Raw genomic sequence first — 14,174 nt, 5'->3', positions numbered from 1 at the left:
GTTGTTGTATGTAATTATTGTATTCGGCTGTGCCCAGCGTAGCACGAAGCTAGCTAGCTAACCCACCACCGGGACTAGCTGGCGAGTAGCTATTAGCAACGGTATAGTTATTTCACGCCTGAGAGTGCCTGTAATTACGCCAGCTGGCTGCCTACAATAATTACATACAATAATTGCCTACCATTCAGCTGTTTCCTAACCTCATTGTCTGAACCGTTAACGTTAGGTAGCAAGCGGCTACTGTGCTTGAAATATTAGCTAGCTTGTTGCTACCTGGATAGCTACTAGTAAACAATAGCTGGAACGACCGTGTGAACAGACGCGAACTGGCTGAGTCAATTCAGTGGCTAGCTTTGCACTTGGCTAGCTAACAGTAGCTGCTAGGGGTAAGTCATAACCTACATTTGTTTTGTTTTTTACATATTGATAGCCCGAGTCGTTCAAGGAATTTGGGACATGGGTGACTAGTTAACGTTAGTTTGGCTCTCTCTGTGTGTTCGTGCCGTGAAAGGAGGGGTTCTTCTTTGTTTGAAAGCAATGGCTAGCTAGTTTGCTAACTATTCTAGCTAACTAACTGGCTGAATAAGTTGACGACGGACTCGCTCAAGCTGTCGGGACTAACCCACAACGTTAGACACGGACACGAACGATCTGCTTGCGTGTTGATACACTGGTGGTTTGTTGTGGCAGAGTATTGGCGTTAAACCGTGTTGCTGGAGTCCGGCATGCTAGCTGGCTGTGGCGTCATATGACCTGATGCCCGGACGATTTTCACGGAATAATACTGCACCTAGTTAGCTAGCTGAATAAACTGAGTTAGTCTATTCCTAGAAACACTGAACCGCTGTAGTTTACAACAATTATAGTTTCTAAGTTGGGAGAGTTATATTTGGGAGTTGTGCTGAGGGAGGCCCCGCTCTCTCCTTTCCCAGATGTTTAGTTCATTTCATTCCGATCTCCTCTGCATTATTGTAGCCATTTGCTGCAGCCTGTCAACTATGCCTCTGCCTATCCCTGTTCTCTCCTCTCCGCACAGGCTACACAAACGCCTCACACCGCATGGCTGCTGCCTCTCTAACCTGGTGGTCCCTGCACGCACCACCCACCTGGAGTTCCAGGTCTCAGGCAGCCTCTGGAACTGCCGTTCTGCTGCCAACAAGGCAGACTTCATCCCAGCCTATGCTACCCTCCAGTCCCTCGACTTCTTGGCGCTGACGGAAACATGGATTACCACTGAAAACACTGCTACTCCTACTGCTCTCTCCTCGTCTGACCATGTGTTCTCGCATACCCCGAGAGCATCTGGTCAGCGGGGTGGTGGCACAGGAATCCTCATCTCTCCTAAGTGGACATTCTACATTTTTCCCCTAACCCATCTGTCTATCTCCTCATTTGAATTCCATGCTGTCACAGTCACTAGCCCATTTAAGCTTAATATCCTTGTCATCTATCGCCCTCCAGGTTCCCTTGGAGAGTTCATCAATGAGCTTGAAACCTTGATAAGTTCCTTTCCTGAGGATGGCTCACCCCTTACAGTTCTGGGGGATTTCAACCTCCCTACATCTACATTTGACTCATTTCTCTCTGCCTCCTTCTTTCCACTCCTCTCCTCTTTTGACCTCACCCTCTCACCGTCCCCCCCTACTCACAAGGCAGGCAATACGCTTGACCTCATCTTTACTAGATGCTGTTCTTCTACTAATCTCACTGCAACTCCCCTCCATGTCTCCGACCACTACTTTGTATCCTTTTCTCTCGCTCTCCTCCAACACTACTCACTCTGACCCTACACAGATGGTAATGCGCCGTCGCAACCGTCGCTCTCTCTCTCCCGCTACTCTCTCCTCTTCCATCCTATCATCTCTTCCCTCTGCTCAATCCTTCTCCCTCCAATCTCCTGATTCTGCCTCCTCAACCCTCCTCTCATCCCTTTCTGCATCCTTTGACTCTCTATGTCCCCTATCCTCCCGGCCGGCTCGGTCCTCCCCTCCAGCTCCGTGGCTTGATGACTCATTGCGAGCTCACAGAACAGAGCTCCGGGCAGCTGAGCGGAAATGGAAGAAAACTAGACTTTTCACTCCCTCCTCTCTACATTTTCTTCATCTGTTTCTGCTGCTAAGGCCACTTTCTACCACGCTAAATTCCAAGCATCTGCCTCTAACCCTAGGAAGCTCTTTGCCACATTCTCCTCCCTGCTGAATCCCCCCCCCCCCCTGACACTGCTGGTCCTGCTCACACTGCCCTACCCTATGCTTTGACTTCTTTCTCCCCTCTCTCTCCAGATAAAATCTTGCGACTTGTGACTGCAGGCCGCCCAACAACCTGCCCGCTTGACCCTATCCCCTCCTCTCTTCTCCAGACCATCTCCGGTGACCTTCTCCCCTACCTCACCTCGCTGATCAACTCATCCTTGACCGCTGGCTATGTCCCTTCCGTCTTCAAGAGAGCGAGAGTTGCACCCCCTTCTCAAAAAACCAACACTCGATCCCTCTGATGTCAACAACTACAGACCAGTATCCCTTCTTTCTTTTCTCTCCAAAACTATTGAGCGTGCCGCCTTTAGCCAACTCTCTTGCTATCTCTCTCAGAATGACCTTCTTGATCCAAACCAGTCAGGTTTCAAGACTGGTCATTCAACTGAGACTGCTCTTCTCTGTGTCACGGAGGCTCTCCGCACTGCTAAAGCTAACTCTCTCTCCTCTGCTCTTGTCCTTCTAGACCTGTCTGCTGCCTTTGATACTGTGAACCATCAGATCCTCCTCTCCACCCTCTCCGAGCTGGGCATCTCCGGCGCGGCTCACTCTTGGATTTCGTCCTACCTGACCGGTCGCTCCTACCAAGTGGCGTGGCGAGAAGCTGTCTCCGCACCACGTGCTCTCACCACTGGTGTCCCCCAGGGCTCAGTTCTAGGCCCTCTCCTATTCTCGCTATACACCAAGTCACTTGGCTCTGTCATATCCTCACATGGCCTCTCCTATCATTGCTACGCCTGACGACACACAACTAATCTTCTCCTTTCCCCCTTCTGATAACCAGGTGGCGAATCGCATCTCTGCATGTCTGGCAGACATATCAGTATGGATGACGGATCACCACCTCAAGCTGAACCTTGGCAAGACGGAGCTGCTCTTCCTCCCGGGGAAGGACTGCCTGTTCCATGATCTCGCCATCACGGTTGACAACTCCGTTGTGTCCTCCTCCCAGAGTGCGAAGAGCCTTGGCGTGACCCTGGACAACACCCTGTCGTTCTCCGCTAACATCAAGGCGGTGACCCGATCCTGCAGGTTCATGCTCTACAACATTCGGAGAGTACGACCCTGCCTTACACAGGAAGCGGCACAGGTCCTAATCCAGGCACTTGTCATCTCCCGTCTGGATTACTGCAACTCGCTGTTGGCTGGGCTCCCTGCCTGTGCCATTAAACCCCTACAACTCATCCAGAATGCCGCAGCCCATCTGGTGTTCAACCTTCCCAAGTTCTCTCACGTCACCCCCCTCCTCCGCACACTCCACTGGCTTCCAGTTGAAGCTTGCATCTGTTACAAGACCATGGTGCTTGCCTATGGAGCTGTGAGGGGAACGGCACCTCCGTACCTTCAGGCTCTGATCAGTCCCTACACCCAAACGAGGGCATTGCGTTCATCCACCTCTGGCCTGCTGGCTCCCCTTCCTCTGCGGAAGCATAGTTCCCGCTCAGCCCAGTCAAAACTGTTCGCTGCTCTGGCACCCCAATGGTGGAACAAGCTCCCTCACGACGCCAGGACAGCGGAGTCACTCGCCACCTTCCGGAGACATTTGAAACCCCACCTCTTTAAGGAATACCTGGGATAGGATAAAGTAATCCTTCTACCCCTCCCCTCCCTTACCGCAACCCCCCCCCAAAAAAAAAAAATGACATAAATGTAAATGTAAGGACATTCAGATACTTGTCCCGAAGCCACTCCTGCGTTGTCTTGGCTGTGTGCTTAGGGTAGTTGTCCTGTTGGAACATGAACCTTCGCCCCAGTCTGACGTCCTGAGTGCTCTGGAGCAGGTTTTCATTAAGGATCTCCTTGTACTTTGCTCCGTTTTGGTACCCTTCCCCAGATCTGTGCCTCGACACAATCCTGTCTCTGAGCTCTATGGACAATTCCTTCGACCTCATGGCTTGGTTTTTGCTCTGACATGCACTGTCAACTGTGGGACCTTATATAGACAGGTGTGTGCCTTTCCAAATCATGTCCAATTAATTGAATTTACCACAGCTGGACTCCAATCAAATTGTAGAAACATCTCAAGGATGATCAATGTAAACAGGATGCACCTGAGCTCAATTTCAAATCTCATAGCAAAAGGTCTGAATACTTATGTAAATAAGGTATATTTATTATTTTTTTAAATTTTTTTAATTTCTAAAAACCCGTTTTCGCTTTGTCATTATTGGGTATTGTGTTTAGATTGATAAAAAAAAAATACATTTTAGAATAAGGCTATATAACGTAACAAAATGTGGAAAAAGTCAAGGGGTCTGAATACTTTCCGAATGCACTGTATAAGAAAGCTCAGGAAATATATTTTTTTTTCATGCATAATTAACCCCTTATTTTTGTTTGCACAAAACTACCTCCATACTTCCATTAATTTTTATGGGTTACCTTCAGACGAGTCCCGTGACACTCTTTCCATAGAGTGGTCATATTAGTTTGTAGGCCAAACCCTTCAGACGATTTCGTGAGAAGACTGAATTTCAGGATGTCTCTTGGTCTGACAAACACCGCTATAGCTCGACCACCTTCCACCACAGATGCGGAAGGCCGTGGGTGGATTGAGACGCAGCCCATGCGGAAAAAAAACAGATATCTATAGCTTTAAGCTGCAATATGTAAATTGTCATTCTCTTTGACAGCAAGTCTAAGAAGTTATTTCTATGCTTCCCGTTCTTACGTCTTTTACACCAGCTTGAAACTATATTTTTAGTTATGGAAAATATATTTCACAGAGGTTTAGATGGTACAATGACTCTCTACACCAGGGCTGCCCAACCCTCTTCCTGGAGATCTACCGTCCTGTAGGTTTTCAGTCCAACCCTAATTTAACACACCTGATTCTACTTATTAGCTGCTCAACAAGACCTTAACTAGCTGAATCAGATATGCTAAATTAGGGTTGGACTGAAAACCTACAGGACGGTAGCTCTCCAGGAAGAGGGTTGTGCAGCCCTGCTCTACACTATACATGTTTGTTTTGTCACAAACTGAAATTAGACTATTAGAAAAGGAAATAGTGGAGCAATTTCTGCATATCACAGCTTAAACTGACAGATTTTGATGGGGATTTTTTTATTATGTTACTTAGATTGACGTGTCGGTGCGTCAATAGGCTTAAGGAAAAGGGATAACCTATACTTGGAAAATGATCCTGAGGAAAATGTTGAATCACCAGCAGGCCCTAAACTTGTAGTCCACACATTGACCAGGAGATGGCAGTCTTGAAACACGCAATCTGCCATCATCAGCACGTGCCTCTGTCCCAGTTAGTCTTTCTGTGATTCCTCGAATCCTATCTCCTTGCCTCCTTCTTAACCGTATTGGAAGAGAAGGTCGATGGTCCCTTCCCTATGACCTTCTTTTCCAATAGGTTTCAGGAGGAGAGAGCATGCAAGGAATTGAGAAAATATGAATTGAGAAAGAGCCTGTGGCTGTTGTTCATGACCAATGCTGCTACATTTTTGCTTCAGATACTAACAATGACAAAAATACTGGCGGTCAAAAGTTATCAAAATGTTAACTTTATTTGGATACATTATAAAGATAGAGTTGCCTACTATAGCAATAGACAAAATATAGAAATCAGTTTGTTCACACAAACAAACAAAACAGCATTCATTATATATGGAAACAAAAGACAACTCTGACTAGAGAAGACACCTTCTACCACATCTCCCCTTAATAAATCATTAAACCAGCGGTAAGTCGATATTTCTGTGCTGATCATTTTCTTGACTCAGAACCCTTACAGCATATGTGCATTCATGAAATTGTAACTCACAGAATACTATGTAACCCCAATACAAATCAACAATATGAATATGTTTGTATACAATATCAACATAGATAACGGTCAGTGTTATACCCAGCATTGGATGCTAGTTAGTGAATGTAGCTACTACTAGCTAGTATTGATTCTCAGAATAGGAAGCAATTATATGAGTAACAGTATATCATAATAATATAATGATGACAATAGTAAGATAATAATAAGACATCCTGTACTCACAGTATTAAAGGGCGACTGCACTTCCTGATTTGGCCTCAATTTAGATTTTGTTCATTAAGAAATGCAAGTGGCCATGACTGAATTCAAATGTGAGTTGGTTGTGGATTGATGTGGGTGTCTCGTGTGTTCGCAGGTGGGAAGAGTTAGCCAAATTATTTGACCAATTAGCTTCAGCCGGCTGGTGTGCCACAGTGGCAAAGTTGGTTTGACTTTGGATAGCCTACCTCTGGGGATAGTTAGGGACCGTCAATAAATTACACAATGTAAATGGGACAATATTTTCATGTTGCACATCTTTTAGTTGTCTCAAATGCTTTCAATATTTGTATATGCATTTCTACAATTCATAGTTGGTTTGAGGTTAAGTCATTGAAATGTAGAGCTATTTACCTTTTAAAATATTGTCCTATGTACATTGTGTAATTTACTGATGGTCCCTAACTAGCCCCACAGGAATATCGAATGTCAAACCAAATTTACCATTTGCATTATGATGGTGTTGCATGCAGCTGCACTCCGAATTGATTATTATTTGGGTGCTGCCAGCTGTAGGCATGTGGGCAGGAATAAAATAAACACAACCCACAGAAAACTATTACGGTAACTTTCATTCCGTGACATACGATTCTTTCCCCATCATCTCCCAAATCTCAGTTTTGGACGAGACTGACTATCTGACCAAAATTATCCTATTTACACTTTGTAGTCAATTTTCACACTATATAAAATGTTTGACTCATATTGATGGCCCCTAGGCCATTTCCAAAATGAGAAGTTGCTTTTTAGGGCCAGTTGCTCTTTAAGCCTATTGCAATACTATCATCATGGGCCACGTTGCAATACTGCATCAGATTAGTAATTCATGTTTAATTCCTAACTAATCTGAATAATTAAGAGACCTTACTCAGAGAGTTATGGAAGCATATAGCTGCCAAAAACAATAATATTGAAATGCAATATGTTATTGATTTATCATTATCCAATTTGCGTTTTAATTACATTTTCAGCAGTTTACAAAGAAGGTAGGGTTTGATACATACAAATACAGTTGAAGTCGGAAGTTTACATACACTTAGGTTGGAGTCATTAAAACTCGTCTTGTTAACAAACTATAGATTTGGCATGTCGGTTAGGACATCTACTTTGTGCATGACACAAGTACTTTTTCCAACAATTGTTTACAGACAGATTATTTCACTTATAATTCACTGTATCACAATTCCAGTGGGTCAGAAGTTTACATACACCAAGTTGACTGTGCCTTTAAACAGCTTGGAAAATTCCAGAAAATGATGTCATGGCTTTAGAAGCTTATGATAGGCTAATTGATATCATTTGAGTCAATTGGAGGTGTACCTGTGGATGTATTTCAAGGCCTACCTTCAAACTCAGTGCCTCTTTGCTTGACATCATGGGAAAATCAAAAGAAATCAGCCAAGCCCTCAGAAAAAAATGTTTAGCCTCCACAAGTCTGGTTCATCCTTGGAAGCAATTTCCAAACGCCTGAAGGCACCATATTCATCTGTACAAACAATAGTACGCAAGTATAAACACCTTGGGACCACGCAGCCGTCATACCGCTCAGGAAGGAGACGCGTTCTGTCTCCTAGAGATTAACGTATTTTTGTGCGAAAAATGCAAATCAATCCCAGAACAACAGCAAAGGACCTTGTGAAGATGCTAGAGGAAACAGGTTCAATAGAAAGTATCTATATCCACAGCAAAACAAGTCCTATATCGACATAACCTGAAAAGGCCACTCAGCAAGGAAGAAGCCACTGCTCCAAAACCGCCATAAAAAAGCCTGACTACGATTTGCAACTGCACATTGGGACAAAGATCGTACTTTTTGGAGAAATGTCCTCTGGTCTGATTAAACAAAAATAGAACTGTTTGGCCATAATGACCATGGTTATGTTTGGAGGGGGTTGCTTGCAAGCTGAAGAACACCATCCCAACCGTGAAGCACGGGGGTGGCAGCATCATGCTGTGGGGGTGCTTTGCTTCAGAAGGGACTGGTGCACTTCACAAAATAGATGGCATCATGAGGAAGGAAAATGATGTGGATATATTGAAACAACATCTCAAGACATCAGTCAGGAAGTTAAAGCTTGGTTGCAAATGGGTCTTCCAAATGGACAATGACCCCAAGCATTCTTCCAAAGTTGTGGCAAAATGGCTTAAGGACAACAAAGTCAAGGTATTGGAGTGGCCATCACAAAGCCCTGACCTCAATCCTATAGAAAATGTGTGGGCAGAACTGAAAAAGCGTGTGCGAACAAGGAGGCCTACAAACCTGACTCAGTTACACCAGCTCTGTCAGGAGGAATGGACCAAAATTCACCCAACTTATTGTGGGAAGCTTGTGGAAGGCTACCCAAAACGTTTGACCCAAGTGAAACCATTTTTAAAGGCAATGCTACCAAATACTAATTGAGTGTGTCAACTTTTGACCCACTGGGAATGTGATGAAAGAAATAAAAGCTTAAATAAATCATTCTCTCTACTATAATTCTGACATTTCACATTCTTAAAATAAAGTGGTGATCCTAAGACAGGGAATTTTTACTAGGATTAAATGTCAGGAATTGTGAAAAACTGAGTTTAAATGTATTTGGCTAAGGTGTATGTAAACTTCCGTCTTGAACTGTACATGAGCCTGATAACAAATACAAATGCACATTTATCATTTCACACCCATAAACAAAACCCAGACAAAAATACTTATATTCTCTACTAGTAGAGTAAAACAGTATCTGCACTTCAAGTGATTGATAGAACACTATACACTTAAAGTGTAATGATCACAAATATATGTCTAAAATTGTTTGGTCACAATTGGGGTAGCTTTCCACAAACAATTTCCTGAACAACGTTAACAAATAATTATTAAAAATGTAAAAAATATAGTAGTGCAATCTAGTATGTGCTGTACACATTTGGTTAAGTGACTTCCTTGTCTCTGTCCCAGCCTCAGAGACTTGTCATGTACAGTCGTTTTCCCATTATCCTCCCTCCATGAAGCAAAGGGTAGATATACAGGGCCTATATCGGTACACATTTGACCTCTAAAGTCATGTTTGTTTTTTCCTCACCCTGTATAAATATATGTGATTTGTTTCTTTGTTCTTGGTCATTTTTCCTTCTTTTTTTTTTACTTCATGTGCAAATAAAATCAGATAAAATCCCCAAATATATACATTGCATCAGAACTGTCATAAGTAGGAAGTAGGCTTAACAGTCTCAGACAGCCAGAACAGGATCAGTGATCTTGTTAGAGTTCAGAAATCACCTGCGTTTTATATTAAAAGTAAAGAGTGTTGTTTTTTTTGCTTCAATAGAGTGATCAGGGGCGTGCAACTATAGTTTTCCTTCACAGAAAATACATTAGTGCAACACATTCGGCAGAAAATAGCTTCATTTTCATCATATGACAACAGAAGTGCAACGCTATTTGGCTGGCAGCCACAAGTAAATTAGCTTACAATAAAAAAGCAAGGTACGTTTAGCAAAAACGATGCATGGCCATCATATTTCTAATGTTTATCATAGAAAGAATGTAGCCACACATCAGTCAGAGTGCTGTCTTCTGATAGAATGCCGTTCGTGAATTATCATCGGAGTGTAGAATTGCAACTGAAGCACAAAATAAGTCTGATGCCGAACATAAATTACAATAAGAAGCATTTTAGATCTGCATTTAAAATATACATCTTATGCGTTTAATCTTTTATTTTCCTGCGTGAAAAACACAGAATTCTGCATTAACGCGACCCCTGATCAAGTTAGCCTACATCCAGTTACAGATAATCTTTCTCACCTTAATATAAATAACAGTTAAGTCTTAAAGGTCTAAAATAATCTGGGCCTGTATTCATAAAGCATCTTAGAGTAGGAGTGGTGCTGATCTAGGATTGGGACCCCCGTCTCATTCATTATGATCTAAAAGGCAAAGTGATCGTAGATCAGACGCTTTATGAATACAGGCCCTGAGGTTGGGGTAATGTATGGACATAGAGCTCTCAAAATCAGTCCTGTGGTGGCTCACCATCTGTCCTTCAGTCAGTCACAGTCCATCAACTGAATCTGAAAAAGGACACATAACAACAGATAAGGATTAGTACAGATGTATATGTAATATCATTGGTATAACTATCATTGTCTTCATGTCTATGTGAAACTATCTTGTTAAAGACTAGTTAACTGAAGTGTTGTTATTACTACAGAAGAATATTGCCCTGTCCGGGCCAATCGTCATGGATTCTTCTCTAATCCCACACATGAGGGAAGAGGAAAAGGGAAGGAAATGAAGGAAGAAATGTAAGGAAGGGTTGAGGGGAGAGGATGAGTCCCAAGTAGTGGGACTAATTCCACACTACTTGGTACAATGTACATAACTATTATATGAGTAATTGAAATACAGTTACCCTAAGTGGAATAATACAACAGTAATGCAAGTATTAGTTTTGCAGTGAAGAGCAAGGATTATGAATTTCACCCAGTGAGAGGTTTAGCCTATGAGACTGCTGTTTCCTGGTACCAGACTATGTCTGAGTTGTCAGTAAAGCTGTCACTCACTGTGGGGTGGGTCCATGTCCATTTTGGCCAATCCTACGGCAGAGTTCACTTTGGGCCTTGCCCCAAGCTCCCGGTTTTGGGTTTGGTTCTGATTCTGGCCCAGAGGTTTCTTCTCCTCTACCTCCTCTGGGTTATAGATGCCCTCCTCCTCCACCACCTTCTCTATCTTCTCCATGAGCTGCCGTAGCTGGGGGTGCTCCCCAAATATGTAGTTACTGATGACAATGTACCTCCTCTTGCACTTTTCCAGCACCCACTGCAGATCCTTCCCCTCTCGCTTGATGTGCCTCTCGATGGACATGTTCCTCAGCACCTCCGCCCAGGTGAACACCACGATGGTATGCTTCCACACACGCTGCCCGAACAGGGCCAGGTGCTCCTCGATGCGGGCCCGGTCCACCTCGGTAAACATGTCTACGGGGATGACCAGCAGGAAAGCATGGGGGCCTGGGGGCCCACACATGGAGGCGCCCCGCACCATCTCCTGTTGGTAGACCGGCGGTGTGGCCTGGGTGGAGTACCAGCCCGGCGTGTCTATTACCGTCACCTGGCGCCCCTCCACCTCTGTCTGACGCTTGACGCAGAATTCTGCCGCCCGCTCCTGGCGGAACTCCTCGCGGCCCAGTATGGTGTTGCCTGTCAGGCTCTTCCCAGGCCACCTCCAGCCCAACAGCACCAGCCTCAGCTCAGATAGATGGTTGGCTTCCCGGGCTGCTGCCGCCAGCCTCTTCTCTTCCTCCTCTGGGTCAGGGACATCCTCTCCTGGGAGTACAAACATCAAAACTCATTAGCAAGGACTTTTTGGCTAATATTGTTTTAGTCCCTGTCTCTGCAATGAGGTGGTGATAATAAAGGAAGCTTGACGCAACAAGGCATACCTCCACTTTAACATGTTTATCAGCAAACAAATATCAAAGCAGTCCCTCTGTATAGACAATATTGGCAACTATATTTGTTGCTAACTAAATAGATAGACTAGTTACACTGACATGCCAATTAAGGTCACATTATGATTGACAACATAATTCTAGGCTAGAAACTTTACAACTACACCAGAAGTGAACCACGCAGGTGAGCTACAGACTCTTCAGTTGGTGGTGCATATTCATTTTTATTAAGTTCAAATCCCTTATAGAAAAAATTAATCCAGCCAGTTTAGAAACGAGTCATTGCCTGCATGACCTACTGCATTGAGATCAATGAGTAGCTAGTTACTGTATCACTTTCAGATTCGTTCGTTTGTGTCAACATTCAAATCCAGCCAGCTAAGCTGACTGTGTGGCTCTGTATCACCCAAGTTATTCTAACATTTGACTCAGTGCATAACGACTCGGTCTGAAACAGTAAACTAGCTATAAGTGAAACTGGCAAGTGAAACGTGTCACATTCGGTTCAGAGTTAGCTAAACTGCCTAGCTAATGTAGCTAGTTAGCTTACGTTAGCGATGTTGTTACTGTTAACCTTTTGTGAACTATCGATAACCTGCTCTTAATACGTTTTGTTCGATGAGTTGTATCGATTGACTAAATTGAGACACCATTTGTCTTTTTAGGATACCCACCTGTTGATTGCACTACTTTCTCCGATTCCATGTCGCTGTTTAGTTATTCTAAAATGTAATCCACCGAAGAAGGATTGCCTCCTTGTTTGACAGGCAGCGCCGAACTTCTTCGTGTGGCTTTCCGGAAGACTAGATGCTGTGTTGCGTATTGCTGCCTTTTGCAGGTCGGAGTGCGGATTGCACAGTTTTGTCCCACTACCATCTAACCCAGCATCTATACACTATCAGCCAAAACCCATCACCCCATCCCACTAAACGATCCTACCCCAGGCCATCGGCCTGCGAGGATGGAACTTCTGCACTACAATCTCTCAAACCCAAAAATGTTTCTGCTGCTGCAACTACCACATCTATCTTCATCTTCTATTATTTCTGCTCCATCAGTGCAGTGCAGTTGATCACCATGGCTATAAATGCAAGAAATCCAACCATACTAAAAGTCATCCTCCCTGGCTCTCTCTCTTCAGGTCTACGCACTTCGGCCCTCCCAGTCAACTCACTCACCCTTGGGCTATCCTCTACTCTCTTCACTGCCTCAGCATAGGAAACGTTCTGCCCCATTCGAACTCTGGCCATCTCAACCAGGGATCTTTGGATCCCCAGCTGCATGGGCACCCCCACAGTTGACAGACAATGCTTTCTCTATACCAACTATACCAAGTGCCCGCTTCCTCTGGAAGGCAGATACACAAACATCTTGGAAATGTTCCTCATTTTGTAGCTTTTTGTATCCAGTTAAAGTAACTTTTCAAATGACACTCGCTAGGTCAACTTCTAGGGAAAATGTGGCAGCAGGTGTATGTAGCAATTCAAGTTCAACAGCTTCCTTCAATTCAATTTAAACCTAACCTTAACCACAGTGCTAACCTTATGCCTAACCCTAACCCTAAATTAAGACCCCAAAAATAATAATGTTGTAGCAGATTTTGACTTTGTGGCTGTGGAATTGGACTTTGTGGCTATAGAAGCTAGTGGAAACCCACACAGCTGAGTGACACTTCCTGAAATGTGACACCAGTGGCTGACAGTGGAAAATAACAATACACTTTTATAATGGCACAATGGCCTAGCTATTATGAAAGAATTTAATTTTGTATAATTATTAATAAATAGGTCCCTATGAGCAAAGGTTGACAATAATGGATAGGCTTTAGGAAATAATTACAATCAATTATCTAATCACTGCATGTCAACATAATCAACACAATGATCATTTGGAAAACAATAACATTTACAGTGGAATAATTCACCTATAATGTAGGTTTATTTACAATGTACTCATAGATGTATCATTACTAGCTGTTACAATGTATCCTGGACCATGGACTAAGATTGAATTATAGTCAGTCATGTGCTTAAGTTGCAGGGTCAAAGTTGATGTTGACATCAGAAAAATCATAGTAACATAAAGTCCTGCAATCAGACTGGTTTTCTTCAATGTTTTATGTGATCGAAATAATTAATTATGTTGCTTAACGTTAAATGTTTTGTTAATGTATTTGTACCGTTTGTTTAACAGCTTTCTAACTGGTTAGCGAGATATATGGCTATGCTAATGCTAGCTAACTATACTGAACAAAAATATAAACGCAACATGTAAAGTGTTGGTCCCATGTTTCATGAGCTGAAATAAAAGATCCCCGAAATGTTCCATACGCACAAAAAGCTTAATTCCCTCAAATGTGTTTACATCCCTGTTAGTGAGCATTTCTCCTTTGCCAAGATAATCCATCCACCTGACAGGTGTGGCATGTCAAGAAGCTGATTAAACAGCATGATC

At 43.4% G+C, this 14,174-nt stretch overlaps 1 protein-coding gene across 1 annotated transcript; it reads right to left on the bottom strand.

Moving 5' to 3' along the window:
- Positions 1-9,651: 9,651 nt before the first annotated feature.
- LOC121549539 (GTPase IMAP family member 6) lies at positions 9,652-12,527 on the bottom strand. The gene is made up of 3 exons (XM_041861338.2): positions 12,395-12,527; positions 10,834-11,595; positions 9,652-10,341 (listed from the first exon to the last, which is right to left on the bottom strand). The coding sequence occupies exons 1-3, from the start codon at positions 12,423-12,425 to the stop codon at positions 10,322-10,324; spliced, it is 813 nt and encodes a 270-aa protein (XP_041717272.1). The 5' UTR covers positions 12,426-12,527; the 3' UTR covers positions 9,652-10,321.
- Positions 12,528-14,174: the final 1,647 nt, after the last annotated feature.

Source organism: Coregonus clupeaformis, chromosome 34 (genome assembly GCF_020615455.1).
Source record: "Coregonus clupeaformis isolate EN_2021a chromosome 34, ASM2061545v1, whole genome shotgun sequence".
Lineage (NCBI taxonomy): Eukaryota > Metazoa > Chordata > Actinopteri > Salmoniformes > Salmonidae > Coregonus > Coregonus clupeaformis.
The sequence above is the reverse complement of the archived record's forward strand: the minus strand, read 5'-3'. Positions and strand labels throughout refer to the sequence as shown.

Coding starts and splice junctions, on each gene's coding strand:
- LOC121549539 (XM_041861338.2), bottom strand. CDS start 12,425: ATGGAATCGGAGAAAGTAGTGCAATCAACAG. Junction 11,596..12,394: donor GAAAGTAGTGCAATCAACAG/GTGGGTATCCTA, acceptor TTGTACTCCCAG/GAGAGGATGTCCCTGACCCA. Junction 10,342..10,833: donor GGACATGGACCCACCCCACA/GTGAGTGACAGC, acceptor GTCCTTTTTCAG/ATTCAGTTGATGGACTGTGA.